Source organism: Colletotrichum higginsianum, chromosome 8, assembly GCF_001672515.1.
Source record: "Colletotrichum higginsianum IMI 349063 chromosome 8, whole genome shotgun sequence".
Taxonomy (NCBI): domain Eukaryota; kingdom Fungi; phylum Ascomycota; class Sordariomycetes; order Glomerellales; family Glomerellaceae; genus Colletotrichum; species Colletotrichum higginsianum.
This window is the reverse complement of record NC_030960.1, coordinates 599,294-623,241: the sequence shown is the minus strand read 5'-3', so window position 1 is coordinate 623,241 and position 23,948 is coordinate 599,294. Positions and strand designations below refer to the sequence as shown.

The 23,948-nt window shown below is 57.5% G+C and overlaps 5 protein-coding genes across 5 annotated transcripts; 1 reads left to right on the top strand and 4 right to left on the bottom strand.

Annotated features, from left to right (window-relative positions):
- CH63R_11198 (Isocitrate dehydrogenase [NAD] subunit, mitochondrial) lies at positions 1 to 1,527 on the bottom strand (the record flags this gene model as incomplete). Its single annotated transcript, XM_018306172.1, has 3 exons — positions 1 to 85; positions 146 to 1,155; positions 1,495 to 1,527. The coding sequence occupies 3 exons, from the start codon at positions 1,525 to 1,527 to the stop codon at positions 1 to 3; spliced, it is 1,128 nt and encodes a 375-aa protein (XP_018153013.1).
- A 1,222-nt stretch (positions 1,528 to 2,749) lies between these two features.
- On the bottom strand, positions 2,750 to 4,047 carry CH63R_11197 (uncharacterized protein; the record flags this gene model as incomplete). The annotated part of the gene is made up of 4 exons (XM_018306171.1): positions 2,750 to 2,853; positions 2,942 to 3,412; positions 3,501 to 3,688; positions 3,770 to 4,047. The coding sequence occupies 4 exons, from the start codon at positions 4,045 to 4,047 to the stop codon at positions 2,750 to 2,752; spliced, it is 1,041 nt and encodes a 346-aa protein (XP_018153012.1).
- Positions 4,048 to 10,784: 6,737 nt separating this feature from the next.
- Positions 10,785 to 13,452, top strand: CH63R_11196 (OPT oligopeptide transporter; the record flags this gene model as incomplete). The annotated part of the gene is made up of 6 exons (XM_018306170.1): positions 10,785 to 11,097; positions 11,147 to 11,160; positions 11,227 to 11,342; positions 11,422 to 11,654; positions 11,725 to 11,946; positions 12,032 to 13,452. The coding sequence occupies 6 exons, from the start codon at positions 10,785 to 10,787 to the stop codon at positions 13,450 to 13,452; spliced, it is 2,319 nt and encodes a 772-aa protein (XP_018153011.1).
- An 880-nt stretch (positions 13,453 to 14,332) lies between these two features.
- CH63R_11195 (Methyltransferase domain-containing protein) lies at positions 14,333 to 15,577 on the bottom strand (the record flags this gene model as incomplete). Its single annotated transcript, XM_018306169.1, has 1 exon — positions 14,333 to 15,577. One exon carries the CDS (start codon positions 15,575 to 15,577, stop codon positions 14,333 to 14,335), a length of 1,245 nt encoding a protein of 414 aa, XP_018153010.1.
- A 2,644-nt stretch (positions 15,578 to 18,221) lies between these two features.
- On the bottom strand, positions 18,222 to 22,755 carry CH63R_11194 (ABC transporter; the record flags this gene model as incomplete). Its single annotated transcript, XM_018306168.1, has 3 exons — positions 18,222 to 21,295; positions 21,448 to 22,384; positions 22,612 to 22,755. The coding sequence occupies 3 exons, from the start codon at positions 22,753 to 22,755 to the stop codon at positions 18,222 to 18,224; spliced, it is 4,155 nt and encodes a 1,384-aa protein (XP_018153009.1).
- Positions 22,756 to 23,948: the final 1,193 nt, after the last annotated feature.

The window sequence follows — 23,948 nt, the reverse complement described above, 5'->3', positions numbered from 1 at the left end:
TTACAAGGTGTCCATCTTGTCGAGGATGGCCTTGGTGAACTGGTGGGTGGTGGCATCACCGCCCATGTCACGGGTGCGGACCTTGCTGTGCGGTTGTTAGCATTGGACGACTTTTCCACCCCAAGAGAAGCATCATCAAACTTACCCGTCGGCAATGACGCCGTAGATGGCCTGGGAGATGCGGTTGGCGTGGTCGTCGAGGCCGAGGTGGCGGAGGAGCATGGAGCCGGACAGGATCAGAGCGGTGGGGTTGGCCTGGTCCTTGCCCTTGATGTCGAGACCAACGTGACGGCAGCCGGGCTCGAAGACGGCGACGTCGCGGCCCATGTTGCAGCCGGGGACGATGCCGGCACCGCCGACGAGGGCAGCGCCAATGTTGGACAGGATACCTCCGTAAAGGTTAGGCATGACCATGACGTCGAACTGCTGGGGCTTGCTGACGGCCTGCATGGAGGCGTTGTCGACAATCATGTCGTTGACCTCGAGGGTGGGGTAGTCGTTGGCGACGCGGTGGAAGGTGGAGCGGAAGAGACCGTCGGCCAGCTTCATGATGTTGGCCTTGTGGATGCAGGTGACCTTCTTGCGGTTGTTGGCGAGGGCGAAGTTGAAGGCGAACTTTGCGATGCGCTCCGACTTGGCGCGGGTGATGATCTTGAGGGACTCGACGACGCCGGGGACGGACTGGTGCTCGAGGCCCGAGTACTCGCCCTCGGTGTTCTCACGGATGATGGCGAGGTCGACGCCCTCGTGGCGGGTCTGGTAGCCGGGGATGTTCTTGATGAGGGAGATGGAAGCGTAGATGTCGAGCTCCTGGCGCATGGCAACGTTGAAGGACTGGTGGCCAGAGCGCTCGATGGGGGTGTGCAGGATACCCTTGAGGCCGAGCTTGTTGCGGCGGAGGGAGGCGACGGACTCGCGGAAGAGGTCCTCGGTCTTCTGGGGGGTGGTGGTGCTGAGACCCGAGACATCGACCTGCTCCCACTCGATGGGGACGTTGTCGGCCTTGAAGATGGTCTTGACGCTCTCGGCGACCTCGGCACCGATACCGTCACCGGGGATCAGGGTAACCGTGTACTTGCCGCCGAACTTGGTGGGCTTGAAGATGTCGGAGCCGACCGTGGCGTAGGCGCGCGCGGGCTGCGCGGTGCGCAGAATCTGTCGAGGGGAGCATCGTTAGCCGGCTGTCTGTGTGTTTTGGTCTGGTATGTGTGTGTTGATGTAGCTAGAGGTGGGAGGGGGAAGTGTGTGCATCCTGCGTGTCCCCGACGTCTTTTCTTGTAAGATTCGCCATGGTCGGGTTCGTTGCGCCACCGATATCCTCTTTCCCTTTCATCTTTCTCCCACGAAATCCCTCCTCTTCCTCTTCAAACACGAAGCACACACGCAGAGAACAGAGAGAAAGAGAGAAAACACATCACGGCTGGGGGGCAACGCAGCACAATGCGGATAGAGGCGAGAAGACCCCAATTGGGGACGGAGCGACAACAGACGTACCTGCGCAGTGCGGGCGGATCCTCGGGAAAGCATCGTGACGGTCGTGAGTGCCTCGTGAGGGTATTCGCGGAGCTGGAGATATTGTTCGGAGATCGGGGGAGTTGGGGAGTGGAAGAATTAAGAAAAAAAGAGTGGAATTTCGAGGTGGTCGATGTTCCTGTCAAATGCCGCAAAAGCCAAGGTACACCTAGTTCAGTCTGGGAGCGGTACGCGGTCAAAGTACAGGCCGACACAGGCTAAGGCTACAGGTACAGCAGACCTTTTTTTTTTTTTTTCACCCACCCGCCTGCGCTCTTCCCGCTGTTTTCGCCCCAAAAAGCAAAAAGCCCAGATTTCGTATGTGGCTTGGTCCCAGCTTTTTCGACCGTTTTCAGGTCTCTTATTGGCTGAAATGTCAGCAACCACCCCACTCTGTTCTCTTCCGGGCGGTCGGAAGAATGGAGGACAGCAAGAACCTGTGACATCCGCGGGAAAGAGACACTGCGCGCAGCCTCCCCTCGCGGTTCTTTCCTGCCCACTGTCACTGGGCTCGGGAAAGGAAGGAACCAAACGTGGGGCACCTTGCTTCTTTCGGCGCTAGCGTCCATTGTCCGCTGTGTTCTCGGATGAGCCTCGGATCTGGACTCAGAACTGGCGCTGGCGTCACGTGCCTTGTCCTGTGTTCGTCAATGACACTCACTTTTCATCTGAGCTGTTTGCCTGTCTTCATCTTGATTGAATCTCATATTGAGTCTCATGATCTTAGGCAATACGGTTAATTGCTTGTTGATTTACTCGAGTCCGGGGACACTTCAAGAGCCACGTGTGACCTGTCGAAATCGGCTATTCCCATTTCCAGTCAACCGCGCCCGCTCATTCTTCCCGAAGAGTTCTCCGCCAGCCTATCTCTCACTCTCACTCTCCACATTCGAGTTGAGAACGCCAAGGGCCGTATATGCAATGCTTCCCCTTTATCATCGGCCGAGTATCACCTTGCCCGCTATCCAACTACACCCGCGACATGGGCATCATGTAAAAACCGACGGCCTCATCGCTCAATATGATTGAGGGTTCATTTTGGGTTCTGAACTACCTTTCAAAGGATCCAGCCTTTCGTGTAAACTCCAAACCCGGATAAGTAAGTCTTGTCTGTCGTCCGTCCCAGGTTTCCAACTCATTCCACATCGCCACGAGCCAACAAGCCTTCAAGACAACATCCCCAGCAGTCTCACATCATTCTACTGCCTAACCAGTGTGACCGCTCAACCCAACTCTCTCAACCGGAAATCTGCAGGGCGTTGTATCCGCTTGCCTCGATCCCCCACTCGAAGCAATCCGCCCAGTATCGCCCTCCCTGGCTTGTTCCCAACGGCTGCCCGCCTGTGCGGAGATCCAGTCATCAGCATCTGTCTCCCGAACCCCCCGAACAACTCTTCCATGGAAAAAAATGAAAGAAGGGGACACTTACAATCCATGTTCTGGAGTGTGTTGAGATGCTTCACGCACAGCTCATGAGTGAGACCGTTCTCCTCGTCTTCAATCATGTGGTCGCCGTATCTGCCCTTGGTCGGGCACGGGATGATGTTCTGCGGCGCCTTGATCCAGACGTGCACCATGCCCATGTCGAAGTACTGTGAGCTGTTGCCCGAGTGCGCCACCTTGCGGTTGTAGTCCGTCCAGTAGTACCCGATCCTCGCCCGCTCGTTCATGAACTCCCAGCCCCCCTTTTGCCTGAGCTCGTAGACGGCCTCGTGGCAGAACCGCTCAAAGACGTTCGCCTTGGGCTCGTACGTCTTGACCTCGTCCTTCTCGAGCCAGCAGAGCCCGGAGCCGTGCTTGAGCGGCGACGTCGGTTGATATTGGTACTTCCACGACGCCACTCCGCAGCCTTCGTACGTCATATTGATCATCTCCTTCATCCAGAACTCTTCGGCCTTGCCTGCGTAGGGAGGTCAATCGGAAGGTCAGTCGGGAGGGTGAGGGAAGGCGGTCGGTGCCGTCAAGAGGGTAAGAAACCGTCCACTCACAACCCTTCATACTGCGCATGGCATTGAAGACCTGCTTGCAGGTCCCATTGCAGTTGCCTCCCAAGGACGGCGTCCATCCCAGTGTGACAGACTTGGCCCTGTCTACCAAGTAGACTGATTCGGGTATCAAGGCTGAGAAGCTGGCCTTCAAGGAGTTGTCCCATTGATCGCACACCAAATCAACCAGACTGAGAGAGAAACAAAAGTGTCAGCAGTGAGCCAATGGAAAGCATCAGGGACAACTCGGTTGGGTCAGGAGAAAAGCCTACGGTCCCCAATTGTAGTAGTACACCCAGTTGTCGTTCGGGCACCAGAGAGACAACTTGGCTGGGTCGTCGACCATCGATAGCGTGAGATCCTGCGTGCCCTGCAGATTGGCTGCGTCGCTCTTCTCGCCCCTGACCGCGATGTCGACCGTCGATGAGGTGTAATCCACGGCGTCCACCTCGACAACGGGGATACTTGCGACATTGACACCCGCTGGAGATGCCTGGACAATGGCGAAGAAGAAGGCCAAAGCCAGGAAAATGTTGAGCTCGGTCTTCATTGTGGGTTGGATCGAGAGACAAGTGAACTCTGGCTCTGCGGGTTTGAAACCCAAGCCAGCTGCCACGCGAGGGGTGCTCACTTTGGAAGGGCAATTGGATGAGCTATGGATATACCAAGTCGGATAGCGGTGATTGAAAGCTGCAAGGGATAGATGATAGACCGTGATATCTTTGGGCAATCTCCAAGCATAAGCTCACGCCAGTAACCCTTTTATATTGATCACGAAGACGGACTTTGCCTCGGTATATGGGTAAGATGGCGAACGTCACGAGAAACATAGTGCCAGACCATCCGTAGTACAAGGTAGGCGCTCTGCATCTGTTCAAGGTATCTCCTGGTGCGGATGCCTTTGCGCCGCCCATCACAGTCTTCATCTCAAGATGGTGGCGGCAATCCAATCGGAAGGTTGAAGAAACGTTCCGGCTCGCCACGGTTCCTTGCCGTTCAACAAGGCAATTCATCGTCCAACGTCTCACTTTCCCGCATGTGTTGTTGAGAGATTCTGCCAACATCTCCGGTCCAGGTTCGTCCTAGAGGATCTGGCATGCGGTGCTTTGAACGCAGTGGGCAACGTCAAGAAACAGCCCTTCAAAGCAAACACACCCTACAGACTCGACCTTTCTCGGGTATTGGACTTGGCTAGCTAGTGACCACTGACTACATGGTGTTTGTTGGCGAGCCCTTCGTTAAGAAGCCCAGCACATCTTCCGACAGGTTACCCATCCGCCTATCAAGCTTTACCAGACGTTCTGGCCCGACGGGAGTCGGGCCGTTGCTGAGAACCCTCCTGTGGACGATGTCCCAGATCAATGGATCTTTACCGGTCCCGCTTTGGCTCCCGACAGTCAGGACTCGAGACTGGGCAGTCAAGTAATACGCTTCAGTTTTACATGTGCTTGATGTTACCGATCGTGATGGATTGTTCCCGCTACCTAGTTGCGAAGCCAGGAATTACAGCACCATAGCGACACGCTCGCTTTCTCCGCTGCGCAAGGTCAGGTCGTAGGACGAGACCTATCACATTGCTTGCAACAAGTTACAGCAGACGCGTTGTATTTTGAGACACAGATTGTCCTTGTGCCTGTGGTAGTGCTGCTAGGGCATCGTGATGATCCAAGAGACGACGGGGCTGGAGTGATTCGTTGATGGTGCCACAATTGTGCAGAGAATCGGCAGAGCCTCTGTGCAACGACTCGGCTATATTCCGAGGCCAGAGTGTACACCGTGAGGACCCATCACGAGTCCAACGGCTGTATCGAAGGCTGGTTACAAGAAGTCGTTTCTCACTCGCGGGTAAATGTCATCACGTTGTGCACTCTACATCTTCAACTACGCACATGACCCTGCTTTCCATGACACCGGACACCCAACTGCACCGAGCTCAGTGCGCAAGGGCTGGGAACCCCCGAAGCAGGCACCGGACCGGCCAAGCCTGGTTCCGCACCGGGGCGACCTGTGTCTTCGGCTGCCGGCAGAGGGTTGTTTCGCCCGGTTCGAAAATTCGCCGGAGGTTTCTCCGCTGGCAACCCGAGAGACGTCGAGTCGTCAGGCAACCTCGCGTGGTGCAACGCAAACAAACTGGCCGGCTTCTTTCCGGTGCTCAGGGCACTGAAATTGCAGGTATCCCTGGGCAAAAGGTGTTTTCAGGGGAATCATGCGGGTGGGACGTGAGCCATCATCATGCGGGCCGGGAATCGTTGCAACATGCAGCTGCCTCCAAGGGGTGATGAGAGTACAGCAAACCCTCCATCTTTTCATTGATACCGACCTCGGTTTGCACTTTTGTGCGGAGCTCCCGAGTTGTCGTGGGTAGAACATGCCCAAAACGCAAAGCGTATTCGTCGTACGCTGAAAGAGAAGACGAGAGTTCGGTGGCGAACGCATGTAAACCAGATGACGGAGGGAAAGCAATCTTTACCGGATTAGAGAGAACAGCGCCGCAGCCATGCTGCAATGATTGTAGTGGTGGTGTTGGTCTTGAGGGGAGTAAGCCGAAGACGAGCAGATTTCCTCGTCCACGCCCGTTCGGTATCAGTGGAGGGAGGGTCAGCAATATTGAGATTGCTGTGCCGCCAACGATTTGGGGGTTTCAAGTGACGAAAGAAGCAAGTTGGCATGGTGTCAGAAAACCGAGCATCATTGAGACATATGAAGACTCATTGGCTCAAGTTGCGATCTTGGGTCTCCAAAACGGTATTGCAATCGCAATCTTCTTGGTGATTGCTCCTGTGACGTCTGGCGCCACCGACGATAGCCAATATGCAGGTTAAGGCAGTCGAACGCCACCATGGACGAATCGACCAATTGGCAAAGTCGCAAGTTTGGTATCTCGAGTGCCTGCGTGTCGAGGACTCTGGCCAATCGTGGAGGAACGAGACTCGGTCTCATGAGTTTGTGCAGTTTGTGCGGCCGCATCATCACCAAGTGGAAAGGGCAAAGCTGATCCCTATCTCCCTGTGCACGACCCAATCGTTCATGACGCAATGGGCGGTCAAAGATTGGTGCAGTTTTATGCGATATCATGGCTCATGATCAGTCCACCGGTTTGGGCACTGATGTGCTTACTTTCTTCTCGCAGCGAAGACAAGGTGCGCGCGCATTCTGTGACGAACACTTCACAACGCCACCGACAGGAGAGATGCACACACACTATGGTAAGGCTGACGTTGTGGGTAACCCGTCCGGAGTTTGCAGGGCGATATCTGCACCATCCCAGATATAACAGGAGCCATGTGGCTACCTTGGGCGAAGAGGACTTGCATGAACTGTGCCGAAGCCTAGGCCGAGGTCATCGGATGGCCGCCAGACTCTGGAAGAAGGACAGGCCAAGCAACGAGTAGCTGAAAGGAGGAAGATGCACGTTGAGGCGAAAAGTCTGGGGCGAGCTCACCTATCCGTAACCCTCCAACAATGTGAATCCGACAGCGGTCCGACGGCGGTGCCTCTCAGCTGCCGCTGACTCTCCTGAGGTGGCGGGCTTTTTGTCGTGATGTGATCCCACCTGTGCCAAGGAATGCTCAAAGAGGAATGTCATTGTTGCACCGGCCGGTTACAAGACGGGCGTGGGCCGTTCTTTGGTGGGGATATCGGCCAAAGGTGTCACGCAAACCGCAGGCGGAGGGCGAGCGAGAGCGAAGAGACAGAGAGAGAACATTGGTCTCGCCACCAACGGAACAGGACGCAACCCACACACCCACGCCCACAACGCCGCACGCGACCAATGCATGCTGAGCGTGTGGGGGGGCCTGCCTGCCCTGGCTGGGTAGAAGCCTGGGAGGGGAGATCCAGAAAGAGGAGCCCACTCTGGGAGGACTCCCGATAACTTCGGATCAACGCATTGGTTGCCCCTTGGGAAGGAGAATGGAACCTTTGCAGTTGGGCCGGCGGACGAAAGCGAGCCAGGCCCAGTCCCAGTCCCAGTCGGCCACCGCCGCGTCTCGAGAGAGAAAGGACACGCGCGAGGTGCAGCATCCGTACGTTGCTGAACCCGATGAGATGGGAATGAGTGGGAACTGTCATATCTGGGCATGGGCCCAGAAGCGGTCCAGGATCATTTCACTGTCGAAACGGCCGCAGGTGTCGGCCTGATCCGGACCAAAGAGTCGTTCAACCGCCGCGGTAGCTCCGATGGCCGACCATCGAGGCACAGAGAGAGAGTGGCCCTAGCCCATCGAGTTCTCGTTTCCGTGAGTGAAAGCCCTTTTTTGAATCATCAGATGACCGCGACAAAACGAGGGCAGAGCGTGCCAGAGGAGGGGGATATCCCGCACATTACCTCGTGTCAGCGGCGTTACTCATCATTGCCGTAATCGGGACGGGTCGAGCGTAGCATCGACGCGGGGAAATGCGCGAGGGCGGCGGCCAGCGGTGCAGTGCAGCCCGAGCCGTCGGCCGTCTTCCGGGTCTCTCAGTCTCTCCTCTCCCCAGCTGCTGCATGGCACAAGCCTTGCCAACAGTGTCAAGAGATTCATGCCGAGGCCGCCCAGACCATCCGGCGCCGCAAAAGAACCTCTGTTCGAACTTTTGAATGTCTTGGTAAGGGCGCGGGAAGCCCTCAGTAACCCAGCCAAGCGTCGCCTCCGGAGGCGGAGGCGCGCCCAAGAGTGCTTGACTGGTCTTGCCTCTCTGCGCCGAGAAGACACCATACCACCCAACACAGGATGAACAGGAAAAGGAAGAGGAGGGATGGGGGGACGGGCAATATAAAGGCGGCTTGGCGACTTGCTTGGCGGCATGGCCAAGACGACTTACTCGGCGTGTGGTGGCCCGGCCATTGTAGAAAAGAGGATCTCGGCTTCTCCTGATAAGGAAGCTCGCCAGACCGGCCTTGACCCCGGCCGTCCAGCCGTGCCAGCCAACCGCAACGCAGCTCCCGTTGTTCAAACGGGTTCATGAGCCGACCATTTGAAGGGAAACGGATTTTGGAAGACAGACAGAGAGGGGGGAGGGGGGTGCGCGTTAAAATCAACTGCACGCCTCAAGCCTTGGTAGCGAATACTTCTAGAGGAGGTTCTTTTAGACTTATTATCTGAAATTCTAATTGGATTAGGGTATTTCGACTATGGTCGTAGGTAGGCAACACAATCACATTTATCATGTATTAGGGTAGCGACACCGCAAATCATCCACCAAATTGATATTAAGTTACTTTGCACACTTCTACGACACTATTCACCACGAAAAGAAACTCGCAGACAAATTTAACTTCGAATGTTGTTGAAACACCCTTTCCACACCTTGTGACATAGGTCTGGCTTTATCCAGCCAACGCATAACATCGCACCACGGCGAGCCCATCTAACAACTATCCTTCCTGACAATGACATTCAAGTTGGTGTGGTGTAAGATTTGACCCGCTGTCATGCCCATGTTTGATCCGGGAGGAAGATAAGCGCAACGACGGTTGATCATCTGGGCCCCATCCGCAATACTCCCAAACCATGCAAGAGTCTTGTTATGTCTCTCCTCAGGAAACTTTAGCTCTGCAGACCAAGAAGAATATTAGAACAAGATAGCCGTACGTCTTTGCACTACCAGATAACACCGTCACGAGAGCAGCTCACACGGCCACAGTTTCCAGGACCTGCGCCGTGATTCTTTCGGTAGCTTCGCCGACAGAGAGCAGAGTTCATCGTAAAGAGATGCCAAAAGAGAGGAGAACCCTTTCCGTGACCGTGGGTCAAGTTTTCCATAACACGCATTGGACCGTTTTTGTCCAGGGAACCAACTGCTGATTTGGCGGCGAAAAGGAAAGGTTGAGTGATTTGATTCATGCAGGTGTTCAGCGATCAGATGTGGCATGGAATCATGGGGAGATTTCTGGTGTTTCAACAACGCCAAATGAACTTTTTTTTTTTTTTTTTTGATATATATAGTATTATTGTATAGATTGGTGCAAGTCTTTTTGACTCTTCCGCTTTACACTCCACGACATGCGTCCCGCAGTGAGTAGTTGTCTGCAAAGAGACGAACCAATCAGGGGGGAAAACACAGTCCAAGTGCATAGAAGAAATGACGAGAGACCATGGTTCTCGAAACTGTATTCATTTCTAGACCCCATCTCCCTTCTGTCTATTACTGTAAATATCATGTCCCAATCCAATGATGGTGGTGGTGAGAGTGGATGATGAGCTGCCCAAAGTGTAAAAGTACACCGTACCTCACAAGCCTTCATAGGAACCAGATTGATTGTTTAGACCCACCCCCCGGGCATGCTTTGTGATTCAGCCAAGATCTTTGGAGAGACACCTCCCTTCCCGATAAGGAAGCTGTCCAATGGTCTCGATCAACCATCCAGCCAACCGTAACGAAATCCCCCCGTAACGCAAGCCCCGTACCTCACTCAAGCCGCCTACTCTGTAGACGCACGATCCAGAGGCAAACTGGGGGTTGGGTTGGGGGGTGGTGGGTAGGACTGGAAGTGAAAGGCCCTTTTGATCTGCAACGTCCGCGATGCAAGGGGGGGCAAACAAACCCCTTCGTTCACGGGCTGTGAGTGGTTGTGGCGAGATATCGTGACACATCGGAGGTACTGAGCCGCCAATCCAGTGAGTTGGTTTGCTTGATATTGTGAATTGACTCACGGCCTCTTGATTCCCATCAAATAGACTATGCGAACGAGCCGGGGGGGAAGTATTGGCCCCCCTGTATTCCCTAGCTCCTTTGGGGTCCTTTTGCTGGTTGATAACAGCCTTGGCGGCCCGCCCAGCTACAGCGAGGTTTCTCACGCATCGAGAGATCCCGGCCGACGCTCCCAGGCTTTCTGCTCTCGGCCTTGACGAACCACATGCCGCATCCCAGATAATCGCCTCTACGATCGTTGGCCCGTATGGATGGATGGATTCAACGAGCCTGCCTGCCGGTGGCTATCAGCCGCAGGACTCTCCACCCCGGGACACCACCCCTCTCCCCCATGACATGAGGCAAAAGTTCCATGGCCCTGGTAGCTTTTGCCGCCCATGACAGGGTGGTCAGGATATGGTCAGGATGAGTTACGGTTGTCTATCACCGGAGCATCTTGGATCTTTGAGTATCCATCGAGCAATGTTAAAAAGGATTGCCAGCCTCCGCTCCCAGCTTCAACCGTCCGTCCTTCTCCACCACTTGACATCAAGCCAGGTCTCTCTTCGCGCAGAGCCAGCCAGACAGCCAGCCAGCCAGTCAACCTCTGGTCGACCAAGTGCGTCTGTCAGTTACCTCACAGACACTACAGACAAGTATCGCCAACTTGTCGCCATGGTGGCCACGAACCCCGTCCCGGGGCCCATCCAGGCCGAGACGCAGATCCCCTCCGTGGACCCGGCCCACGACCCGACCTACATCACCGAGAAGGTCCGCTACTCTGAGCAGAACGACGAGCTCAAGAGCGAGATCAGCGGCGACGAAGATGTCACCGACCTCTTCGTCCCCTTCCCCGAGGTCAAGGGCCTCGAGCCCGAGGGCAACCCCCTCACCTTCCGTGCCGTCCTCGTGGGAATCATCCTGGGTTCCCTTGTGAACGCGTCCAACGTCTACCTTGGTAAGTTACTCCATTTTCCCGGCTCAGCCAGTGCAAGGGCGACGACGATTCACGTTTGCTAACTCCCAAAACCCCACAGGTCTCAAGACTGGTGTATGTTCTCACAGCTTCCAAAAGTCTCGCTCTCTCTCCCCGGTACGATATGCTAAGAAACTCTAGTTCTCCTTCGCTGCGACCATGTTCGGTGCCATCTTCGGCTATGCCATCGTCAAGCTCCTGGCCAAGTCGCTGCCCAACGCGCCTTTGATCGGAGGCACCTTTGGCCCGCAAGAGAAGTACGTCCTCCAGTGTCTCCCCCCCCGTGCCTCCTCTTCAGTCTCGTCTCGATGCACGTCACTAACATGTTCAACCCAGCTCCATCATCCAGGCCGCTGCCACCGGTGCCGGTGGCATGTCCGGTCTCTTCGTCGCCGCCCTCCCCGCCATGTACCAGCTCAACCTCATGTCCGAGAACCCGCGTCAGGACTTCGGCCGCATCCTGACCATCACCGTCACCTGCGCCTTCTTCGGCCTCTTCGCGGCCGTGCCCCTGCGCAAGTTCTTCATCATCAACGTCGCCAGGGAGCTGAACCTCGTGTTCCCGACTCGTAAGTCGCCAGTTCCCCGGGGTACCTGCCCTCTCCTTTCCGTGCCTCTAGAAGCTGACTTCGGACACAGCCACCGCGACCGCCTTGACCATCCGCTCCATGCACGCCGTCGGCAGCGGAGCCGCCGATGCCGCCAAGAAGATCAAGACTCTGGGATACTGCTTCGTCGGTGCCCTCGTCCACATCGTCGTCTCCCAGTACGCCGATGGCATTCTGCACAACTGGTACATCTTCTTGTGGTTCTACGTCTGGAGCGGCTACAAGAACTGGGCCATGAACATTAACAACTGGGGTATGTTTTCCATGTCCATTCGTGTGCTTACACACACACACACACACATCCCTGCAGCAACAACATCGAACTAACAGGTTTCCAGGCTGGTACATTCAGCTCACCCCCGCCTTCTTCGGCTCCGGCATGCTCGTCGGAATCAACGCCGCCCTGTCGTGGTGGCTCGGAACCTTTGTCGCCTGGGGTATCATCGGACCTACCCTCGTCCACTACGGCGAGGCCATGGGCGTCCAGAGATACCCCAAGAGCGAGAAGTGGGCCGACATGGTCAACTTCGGCGTCATGAAGGTCAGCGACGACCCCAACTGGGTCCCCTCCCCCCGTTACTGGATGCTGTGGCCCGGCGTCATGGTCCTCGTCGTCTACTCCATGGTCGAGTTCGTCCTCCACATCGGCGTCCTCGTCGACGGCGCCAAGTTCGCCTTCCGCTCCGGCGCCCGCAGCATCAACAACCGCATGCAGTCGCGCGGCAAGCACAACGCCTTCATCGCCAAGCACGCCGGCCTGGCCGACGCCCAGGACAGCCTCGTCGAGGACTTTGCGCCCCCGAGCCAGCAGGTGCCCATCTGGGTCTGGGCCACCGGCACCCTCGTCTTCACCGCCGTTGCCTGCGTCGTGTGCCACGTCCAGTTCCACATGAACGCCGGCCTCGCCATCCTCGCCTGCATCCTGGGCCTCCTCTTCGCCTTCCTCAGTATCCACGGCGGCGCCGTCACCGACTGCACGCCCCTCACCGCCTCCGCCAAGGCCTCCCAGCTCGTCTTTGGTGGTGTCACCTCCGGCCAGGGCCTCGAGGTCAAGTCTGCTCAGCGCATCAACCTCATCGCCGGTGGTATCGCCTCGGGTACCGCTGACGTTGCCACGGCGCTGGTCTCCGACTTCCGAGTTGGCTTCCTCCTCCGCACTCCCCCCCACCTGCAGTTCTACGCCCAGGCCATCGGTGCCGGTGTCAGCGTGTTCCTCGCGCCCGGTGTCTTTGTCCTGTTCATGGCCGCCTACCCTTGCATCTGGAAGGAGATGGGACCCGAGGAGACGTGCCCCTTCGGCGCCCCCTCCGTCCTCGCGTGGAAGGCCGTTGCCGAGGCCGTCACCATGCCCCAGCTCCCCATCCCCAAGTCCTGCGCCATCTTCACCATCGTCATGGGCGTCATCTGCGCCCTCCAAGCCGTTGTCAAGAACTTCTACCTCGTCGGCAACCGCATGAAGTACCGCGAGTACCTCCCCAACTGGATGTCCATCGGTGTCGCCTGGGTTCTCGGCCCCGACAGCGGTTACGCCAACGCCATCATGGCCGGTGCCATCACTGCGTGGTGGTGGAGGAAGTACTTCCCCAAGAGCTTCGAGACGCACTGCTTCGCCGCCGCCGCCGGCCTCATCGCCGGTGAGGGTTTCGGAGGTGTCATCAACGCCGCCCTGGAACTTGGCGGCGTAAGCGGTAGCTCTATGGCCGCCGACGGCATCAACACCATCGGCACCCAGATCGCTCTGCCTGGTGCCGATTGGTAAAGATGTTGGGAGGTGGTATCATGCCAATGTGTTAACGCGCAAACGTACTTTTAACTGTTTAATGCTCTGGGGATGAGGAGGGTCTTCTGGCCATGGTTTTGATTCTCGATATACCCTTTACGAAAGATTTTAGCTCTAGAAAAAATCTCAACGCTCTTTGATAAACACTTGCCTCTTCTCTGTGTGACTGTCATGGCTCGACCTCGTTGGAAGAGGATTGCGCTTGATGCCGGCCTGTCCCGGCCGACGACCCACTTCTTCCGGATCATGTAGCCGGAATGCCCCATACACCCGGACCGGAGCCGGCTGGATCGTAGTCGGCAGGAAAGGTGTGGCTCTCTGGGTGAGGAGGGACTAGAACATCTGTGGGTGACCGATATCAGTATCACTCTTCCTTCGAAGGGTCCACCACGAAAGTCGGGAGGTGTCGTTTTCTCCGGCTCCTTTTCTTGGCTTTACCTGATCTGTTATTACCTAGACTCCAAGAGTTCAGAGGCTCCGTAGGCGTAAAGCAGGTACGTCTCTGTTGGCACAATACCATTTGTTTCCGGCAACATCCAATGTCTTGAAAACTGCAACAGCGTCAAAGAGCGTCTGGATTCATGAAGCCGAAACCAAAACGCATCGCAGTGTACCGTGAGTATCTTGTGAAATCAGCCCTTTCGTCTCGAAGTTACCGTGGCATGATTCGAGACGATTAAGTGGTATTATACTGATCAGTCTATCCTTCTAACTCCCAAAAACAAATGCCAAGTGACACGCATCGCCGGCTTGGTCATATACCATTTCAGCTGCACAGCCGTATCAACCGTTGTTCTAGCAAAAGGTTCTCTTCTTTAACAAGGCCGACGCTGGACACACCCCGTGCGCCCCCCTGCTTCTAAATCTTCTGCGCGACAATTCGGTAACTCGTCGTCACCAGCCTCATGGTGTCCATCTTGACGAATGCCTGCCCGTCCAGACAAAGACGGTTGATGAGCGTCTTGAAATGGGGCGGCAGCAGCCGGACCTTGACGAGCCCGAGGATGACCTGCCGCAGGCTCCGGAAGTACACGTCCGCCTTGTCGATCAGGGGCGCCTGCAGCCCGCCGACGCTCGCGTTGTCCGATTTCAAGACGGCGAATCCGGCCCCGGTCAGCGCCTTCTCGAACGTCTCGGGCGTGGGCGTCCCCACGGCGCCGATCAACGGCTTCGTCCTCCGCATCAGCTCCGCGTGCTCCGGGTCGGCGGCGTCGTAGGCCGGCAGGCTCACCCAGTCCAGCAGGGAGATCTTGGCGCCGGGCTTGAGCACCCGTCGCAGCTCGGCGAACAGCCTCGGCAAGTCCTTGCACAGGCTGAGCGCCTGGATCTGGTAGAAGGCGTCGAAGGAGTCGTCGGCGAACGGCAACGGCAGCTCGTTCATGTCCTGGACGGTGAAGCTGTTGCGCAGGCCCATCCGCTCGTTGAACTCGTCGGCCTGCGCGACCTGGTTCGGGTCGATGTTGAGGCCGGTGATGGACGCGCCGCTGACGGCGGCCATGTGCGCGGCGACCCGCCCGCGCCCGCACCCGAGGTCGAGCACCCTGTCGCCGGGCTTCAGGCCAATGTCCCGGGCGACGGACTCCTCGTACAGCATCTGGTTGTCGAGGACGGAGGCCTTCTTGTCCATGAGGGGCGGGATGTACATCTTCTCCACGTCGCCCAGCGCGCAGAGGTGGTTCAGCACGCCGTAGTACGACTGCAGGCAGTCGCCGACCTTTGCCTCGTAGTCCGGGCCGAGAGTCTCGATCATCTTGGCCTCGTCCGCCCAGTCGAGGTTGTAAATGACGTACGACGCCATGAAGTCGTCCACTTCCTTTGGCGTCAGGTCGAGGAGGTACTTGAACGATTTCCAGAATGTCGTCGAGCGCTTGGGCATTGCTGTACGGTTGACCTCGGCCTTATTGTTGTTGTTGATATCGTTGACATCGCCGCCGCTGTTCTTGCCAACACCCAACCCATACTTCTTCTTTTTCCACGATGTTTGCGCGGCCGGCTTCAGTGTCGATACGTCATCCGATGTCTCGCTGATCCGCGGGCTGTCATCACCGACGCCGGGCGCCTCTACCGTCGCTGGCGGTTGCGCAATCGCAGCAGCTGCTGACATGGCTGTGACTGGTATGATGGGATGACGTGGAGAATGATTTCAAGGGGGGGTAAGTATCCGTAGGTAATACAAGACGGACGACTACAGGAGAGGAGGATAGAGACTGGGTAAGAGAGAGAGGGAGAGAGAGGGAGGGTGGGAAGAGAGGGAAAGCAAATTAAATGGGTATCACAATGTGCATTCTAGAGGGACGGAAAGGTAGACAGACAGGCAAAGGGCAGATGAAGTGCTTTATACATGGTACCCTGCTTTTGTCCCTTTCTCTTTGAGCACCCATTTACAGGGAGGCGACAGGACGAAAACAAAACCAGTCAGCAACACAAAAAGATCTGACGGAGCCGCAAACCAGGTGTGCTTTCTAATCTCTCGTGACGTTGTCGGGACTGACGGAGGAACGTCCGGTATTTCCGAATGGATCAACGAATGGCCAGGTCAGTCATTCATGAGGGATCCCCAGCAAAGGGGCTAGTTCCAGTCCCCGTCATCAGCTAGGTAACGAGGTGGGAGAAAACTAGGTACCTTCAAGAGAGACCCAAGAGAGAAGAGAAGAGCTCCTCTGCAGGTCCCGAACACCTCTGGGCAAAAGCCGGCGGGAACGGATGAGACCCTGGCGCACTGAGTCACCTCTCCGGATCATACCATCCATACCTGTTTGCTCAGCAGATCAGCAGAGAGGGAGGGAAAAAACCTGGCGTCCGGCGGTGTGTGCGTTTCGGCCCTAGGCAGTCTGGCCTGCTGAGGAGTCTCTCCTGCGTTACGGTTACGACGTGTCTCTTTTCTTCTCTTTTTTTTGTCTTTTCTTTCCTGCCGTTCGGACCTCTGGTCCGCTGTTTTTCTATTCGCTACGCGGTACTCGTGGCATCTGTACGTCATTGTGGCGCCCAGCCGGTTTGGAGTTTTGGCTCCTCTCCCGGCTTGCTCCCGGCGGGTTCTCAAGGCAATCTCCTTGGAGGGGGGCGTGTTGCTCCAATTAAACCACTTTTAACGGACGGGTTCAAACAGGTCATATGCCGTTTATGTAGGGCTGATGTGGCTGAAAGGTTGGGGTCTGGCGGTGAATCAGCGAAAAGTAACAAGCGCTGGGCTCGCGCCAGGAAAGGTCAAGGCGGCCGCTTTGCGTTTGGCCGGATTGTACTTGTATGTGTGGCTTAGCTAGCTTGATGGGTGTGGTTACGTCGTGGACTCGTTACGAAGAGGGAGGGATGGAGGGGATGGGAGAGTGAGTTGTGTGCGAATACAAAATAGGCATCAGGGAGTGAGTGAGATTTTGCATTCTGGATGGAACATGGTTACAAGTAAGCTTTCTGGTTATCCCGCCTCCCTTGAATCCGTTTAGACACAGCCTCAACATCACACACGGACGCCAATATGTCTGCGAGTGGATCGGCGAGGAACGGACCGCATCCTACTGTCATTCACATCACTCCCAGAAGATGAAATTGTAACCCAGTTAGTTCCCTGAGCAATGAATGGTTCACTGAAAGTACCAACGCATTCTTGCATGTGTTTGCGGCTCTAGACCGGCCTGTCATCCTGATGTCATACCAGCAGGGGGGTAGCTCATTGAGTTTGATGAGATGCCTGCTCAACGTGGGCTTGCAAATAACAGCTTACCACTGCTAGCTAGCTAGTGCAGTGGGATGTGACACTACCTAGAGACATCAACGATGCTACCACGTGCTTCTTGAAGTCGAACAGTCGCCCATGCCCCTCTCGTAGGGAGATGCATCATCTTAAGAACGCAATGCAATCTTGGCCATCCCTCTATAAAACTTTATTACATTCTGCTCTGAAACTCATAGTCATCAGTAACTCAATCAAGTCAGCAAAAATGTCGTAAGAACAATGAGCATCGTTCGTCATGTAGAATTATCGCCGTCCATGAACGCATCTTCGAAGCACTTGAATCGTCATCTATCCCCGAACTCTTTCTTTTGAGACAGACTTTTGTTCAATGTAGCGCCAAGTTGTTCGATACCAGTTTCTGCGACGCTTCGCCATAAAGTGGACATTGTTATTCTGAAAGGGTTGGCCTTCACGGGTGTAACAACCAAGCTCTCGAGGCATCTAGTGTCTAAAACACAGAGGCTCAGAAGGCACCGAGAGCCTGTCCTAGCTGTCGAATTAGATATGTTTCCAAGCGTCAAGGTAAGCCATTTGCAATATATTGGGAAAGGAGGGTAGAGCAGCTACTAGAATGTAATGAAAAATCACGACCTTTCAGAACGCTATCAGTTCACCCATACCCCCCTCCCTGGTTTGACTGTCTTCTGGCGATGGAACAGGCAATAGTGTCGTTGAATGCAGTTGCCAGACTGACTTGAGCTTGAACTCAACTCATGCACGCCGTATCCAAAGACCTTTATCACGATTCACACCCAAGGGGCAATAGTTGGTACGCATAAAAGATGAAGAGACTCTGGGTGTCTATATTGCGCCAACGGTTATGGAATGAAAAACAATGCAATGCTATCGAGGTATTATATGAGTGTACAGATTCTATGCAGAAAAAAACAAATCCCCACGATCCCTCCAGAGCCAATGCAATAACAGACTCCGAGACGTGCTTTTTTAAATCCTCGTTTGATAAACGAACCAGAAAAGAGAAAGGGAAGGGAGGGGAGTAATAACATCCCCTCCGTCCTCACTGCAACATCTGCTGCATGGCGTTGATTCTGTAGCTTTCCCTCCTCTCCATCAGCTCCTGGTGCGTTCCGCTGTCGGCGATCTGGCCGCCCTCGACGAGCAGGATCACGTTGGCCTTGTGGACGGTGTGCAGGCGATGGGTGATGGCGAGGACGGTGGTGCCGCGCGAGGCGCGCTCGAGGCCCTCCTGGAGGGCGGCTTCGCTGGCGGCGTCCAGGGCGCTCGTGCTCTCGTCGAGCAGCAGCAGACGCGGCTTGCGCACGAGGGCGCGGGCGATGGCCAGGCGCTGCCTCTGCCCGCCGGAGAGACGGGAGGCCGAGGGCCCGCACTCGGTGTCGTACCCCTCGGGCAGGGCCATGATGACGTCGTGGATGTTGGCCAGCTTGCAGGCCTCCTCGATCTCGGCCTGGGTCGCCTCGGTGTCGGGGGCGGAGCCGAGGCCGACGTTGAAGCGGACGCTGCCGTCGAACAGGGTCGGGTCCTGGGGCACGATGGCGACGGTGTCCCGGAAGGAGGGCGGGAGGTCGGCGATGTCGTGGCCGTCGATGAGGACCTGGCCCTGGGACGGGAAGTAGAGGCGCTGGACGAGGTTCATGATGGTGGACTTTCCGGCGCCCGAGGGACCGACCAGGCCGCAGAACTGGCCGGGCTGCAGGGTGAAGGAGACGTTGTCGAGGATGTTGATGTCCGGGCGGCTCGGGTAGGCGAAGGAGACGTTCTTGAAGGTGACCCTGACGCCGCCGGCGTTGGGCCGCTTGGCCTTGACCTCGCCGGTGGCCTCGACGTCCTCCTCGGCCTTGGAGTCCCCGGCGAGCTGCTTGGGCTGGGTGCCGGTCTTGCTGAGGTCGTCGTCCTTGCCGAGGTTGATGACGGACATGATGCGCGACAGGGCGGAACGGGCGCGCGAGAACTCGGGGGCGAGGGAGAACATGGTGCCCCAGAGCTGGGCGCTGACGAGCATGGCGACGAGGATGATGAGGAACTGGGTCTGGGTGTACTCGCCGCGCATGATGAGCTGGGTCCCCCACCAGTAGGCGAGGGCGTTGACAAAGGTGCCGGTGGAGTTGGCGATGGCCAGCCAGATGTTGGTCGAGGCCGAGGCGCGCACCATCTGCTTCTGCGGCGGGGCCAGAAGGCGGGCGTAGTTGTCCATGACCTGGCTCTCGAGCGAGAGGGCGGCGACGGTCTTGATGGACTGGACGGCCTCGGTGGCCACCGAGGTGGCGTTGGAGAAGGCGGCCGAGTGACGCTCCTCGTAGCGGGCCAGCATGCGGAGCTGCATGAAGCCGGAGCCCAGGAGCAAGGGGATGGTGACGAGGCAGACGATGGCGATCTTCCAGGCGATGATGTGGGACAGGATCACGGCCACGAGCACGTTGACGCAGATGGCGAAGACGGTGCCGATGGTGGAGCCGCTGAAGCCGCCAATGGCGGCCGTGTCCTTTGTGATGATGGTCAACAGGCCGTCGGCGCTGCGGCCGTCGGACTGGTGCCACTGGACGTCCTGGTCGAGCAGGGAGCGGAAGGACAGGACGCGGACGGAGTAGAGGAGCTTCTCGGCGACGACGCCGAAGCAGGACCAGGCGAAGAAGTTGGCAAAGAGCTCGATGCAGGCCAGGCCGAACAGCAGGCCCGAGAAGAAGCGGCCCATGGACAGGATGCGGTCGACGCTGCTGGCGCAGGGGTTGAGGGCGCCGACGGTGAAGCCGAAGATGAGGCCGGAGCCCGTGAAGGTGCCGCCGACGATGGTGGCGGCGATCATGGCGACGACGAGCCAGAGCAGCGACGGTCGGATGAGGCGGCCGAGGCCCTTGAGGACGGTGCTGTAGGGCTTGGCCGCGTCGAGGCCGGCGATCTCGGACTCTTCGTCCTTCTTCTTCTTCTTCTCTTCGTCGTCGTCGTCTCCGTCGCTGCTCCCCTTTTCACCGGACTTGGTCTGCTTCAGGCTCTTGGCGGCAACGTGGTGCTCGTCGGTCTTCTCGCTCATGACGACGTGGTCGTCCTTGAGCGTCGAGGCATCCAGCGAGTCGCCCGAGGCGGAGCCGGCGTCGGGAGCGCGCTCGGTCGTGCCGACGCTCTGCAGCCTGGCCATGCGGGCGAAGGCGCCGTCCTCGCGGGCCATCAGGTCCGTGTAAGTGCCCTGCTCGACGACCTGGCCGGCGTCCATGACAACGATGTTGTCGGCGTTGCGGATGGTTGACAGGCGGTGGGCGATGGAGACGATGGTGCGGTTTTCGGTCGCCGCCTGCTCAACGGCACGCTGGATGCGCTTCTCGCTGGCCGAGTCGAGGGCCGAGGTGGCCTCGTCGAGTACGAGGATCTTGGGATCGCGGATGAGGGCGCGGGCGAGGGCGATGCGCTGACGCTGGCCACCGCTGACGAGGGTTCCGCTGGGGCCGGCCGAGGTGCCGTAGCCGTCGTCGAGGCGGTTGATGAAGGTGGCGGCGTCGGCCTGCTCGGCCGCGTGGCGGACGAGGTCGACGATCTCCTGGATCTCGGGGCCGTAGTTGTTCACCGCCGACAGGGCGTCCTTGCCCTTGGACGCGAGCTCGGCGAGCTGGCCGCCGCTGAGGTAGGGCTTCAGACGCTCGTGCTCGGGCTTGGGCGAGTTGATGAGGCCGAGGGCGATGTTCTCGAGGATGGACCGGTCGAGCAGCGAGGGCTCCTGCTGGACGAAGCTGATGAAGCTGCGGAGGCTGCGGACGTTGAGGGTGCGGATGTCGTGGCCGTCGAGGAGGATCTCCCCCTGGTTCGGGTCCTGGAGACGGGCGAGCAGGGCGGCGATGGTGGACTTGCCGCTGCCGGAGAGGCCGACGACGGCGGTGTACTTGCCGGCAGGGAACTCGAGGTCGACGTTGCGCAGGACGGGCTGGCCGGGCCTCGACGGGTACTCAAAGGTGACGTTGCGGAGCTCGAAGCCCTTGGGGTCGTCCAGGGGCAGGACTTTGCCCTCGTCCGAGGTGCCGTCGATCTCCGAGGGCGCCTGGATGTCTTCCCACAGACGCTGGTACGCGGCCGAGGCACCTCCGAGAAGGGGGAGAATAGGGGCGATGGAGCCGAGCATGATGCAGGCTAGAGAGAGGGGGGGGGGGACATGAAGGGTTAGCCGCTGTTTCTGTTGTTTGGACCGTGGTGATGACAATGTTTGGGTGTGTATAATATCAAAGGGGGGGTCGAGGAGGGAAATCGAGGGGGGGAATCGAGGAGGGGAATCGAGAACTCACCATCAACAAGCAGATAGACAACTGCGTAAATCTCACCAACAGTGGCACCGTCGCCACGGCCAGCCATGGAGTCGGCGATGCGGATACTACCCTGCCAGAAAGCCAGGGCGTTTCCGGCGTAGGCGATAAAGTACAGGAGACCGGCCTGGACAGCAGCGGCGGCAGCCTTCTTCATGCCGGCCTTGCGGGCGGTGATCATGTGGTCGGCGAACTTGGCCTCGAGGCGCGGGCCGGCACCAAAGGCCTGGACGACGGAGATGTGGGACAGCGCCTCGGACGCGATGGAGGAGGCTTTACCGACGGCCTCGGTCATGCGGCCGACGTTGCGGGTGATGTAGCCGCCGCCGACGAAGGAGGAGAGCATGAAGGCCGGGAACATGGAGATGAGCATGCCGGCGAGCTTGGGCTGCTTGGTGAAGGCGATGATGAAGACGGTGACGAAGAAGCTCAGGCTGCAGATGACGATGCCGACCTTCTCCGAGGTGCCGGACTGGATGGCGGTGATGTCGCCGTGCAGGCGGCTCGAGACCTCGCCGGCGGCGGCGCGCTTGTCGAAGAAGGAGGGCGGCTGGCGCAGCAGGGCCGAGACGTACTTTGTGCGCAGGCGCTGGGCGATGCGCTGGCTGATGATGCTCCACGAGAGGATGTAGCTGTAGATGAGGCAGAGGGCGGCGACGCCGACGTAGACGGTCTGGATGACCTTCTGGTTGATGGCGGCCTCGTACGCGAAGGGGTCGACGCCCGTCGTGGTGCCGTCGGCGGCGCAGGTGGCGGCGTTCATGTTGTCGACGAGCTGGCCGAAGATGATGCCCATGAGCGGGAACGGCACGCCGGCGCCGATGGCCGTGATGGTGCCAAAGGCCACGAGCGCGTAGTCGAACCATGTCGGGTCGGCGGCGAAGAGGAGACGGAAGTAGATGAAGAACTGCTTGGTGAACTGTAGTGAGGGGGAGGGAGAAGAGGCGTCAGTCGTCGGTAAATCAGAGCAGACATGCCTTTTTGTGAGATGCCGTCCAGAGATAGGATGCTTTGCTTGGTGTTTTCTCTTCCAAGGAGGGGGGGGAATGAATGCATCATGCGGGACGGCCCGGCTCACGGCAGCCGAAAAGAGTGCTTGCAGAAGCCATAGATGGCATCACAGCTGTTGGGAAAGGAAAGACTAACCGGCAAACCGCCCTCAGGCTCCTCCTTGGCCTCTTCTTGCGCCTTGATCTCTTCCGTCTTCTTGGGCTCTTCGCCCGCTGGAGGAGCTGCCTCCGCCGCCGCCGCCGCCGCCTTCTCGGCGTCCTGCTTCTCAGCTACCGCCATCTTGTTTCTCTTGGGTCGTCACTGGTTTTCAGCAGATCGGATCGAGAGTCCCCAAGAGAAGGGAAGGGGGGACCGCTTGGGATGTTGCCGCGTGCCCTTACTCGGTGCTGGGACCCGATCGAACGATTCCAGCAATAAAAAGGATACGGCCGCGGTTGACTAGGGGGGGTGTGGGAGAGAACGGAAGGGCGGTAAGGAGAAGTGTGAAGGAGGAAGAGGTAGAGAGGTTGGGGGTTAGGAAGAAGTTCGAGAACACCTTTTCGAAAGAAGGAAAAGGACAAAAGACAGCAAGTTGAGCCGGGTCCCTCTCCGTCTCGCTCTCTCTCTCTTGTTCCTCTCTCTTTTCCCCCTCGCTAATTAATGGATACAGTACGGAGCAGTGTAAGGTAGAGAGTCAGATGCCCGCTGCAAGAATATGCGCCCCTCTCTTGCGTAATAGCAAAGAAGACCGAAAGAGAGAAGTAGTAAGAAAAAAAACCTCAACCGGCTTGGGTTTGTCAAGGGCACATGCGAAAGAATGAGCACAGAGTAATGGTGGCCGATCCCGGGGGTCGTCGGTCTTGGCCAGCGCGGGTTTACGACCAGAAAGAGGCGCGTACAGATCGGCTACGAGCGACGATCAGGGTGTCCGTCTCTGCGTGTGTGTCTCTCTCTCTCTCTCTCTCGGCGAAAGAAGAATTTTTGCACTGGAGCCAGCCCATGGACGATGGAGCAGCGCAGAAACGGAGTAAATGGAGCAATGGAACCCTCCATGGACCGGACAAGGGGCGGACGTGGCCAGTCATGATGCAGCACGCGGTGAAGGGTGTGATCAGATAAGATGATCTGATTGATTAGATAGGACGCTAGCAATGTCGCTAGCCAGGTTAATTTGCACCCGGTGGGTTGACTCGGGCTGATCCATGCGGGAGGGACTCTTGACTCTTTGGACTGCGTGTTTTTGCTGAGACGACGGGGGTTAGTTCCCCGAGCTACCGGAGGACGAGGCGTCCGTCCGTCCTGTCCCCTCGCCCCCTTTGAGTCTGAACGGTAAGAACGATAGCCTAGATAGCGTCAGATGTGGCACAAGTAAAGTGGACGGCGTTAGGAGTTACGTAGTTAGAACCTGAGTTGTGGGTGTGTTTGGGGGAACTCGAGGATTTTTGTCGAGACTACTAAACCCGCCCTTCCCCCCTCCCCATCCTCCCATGATC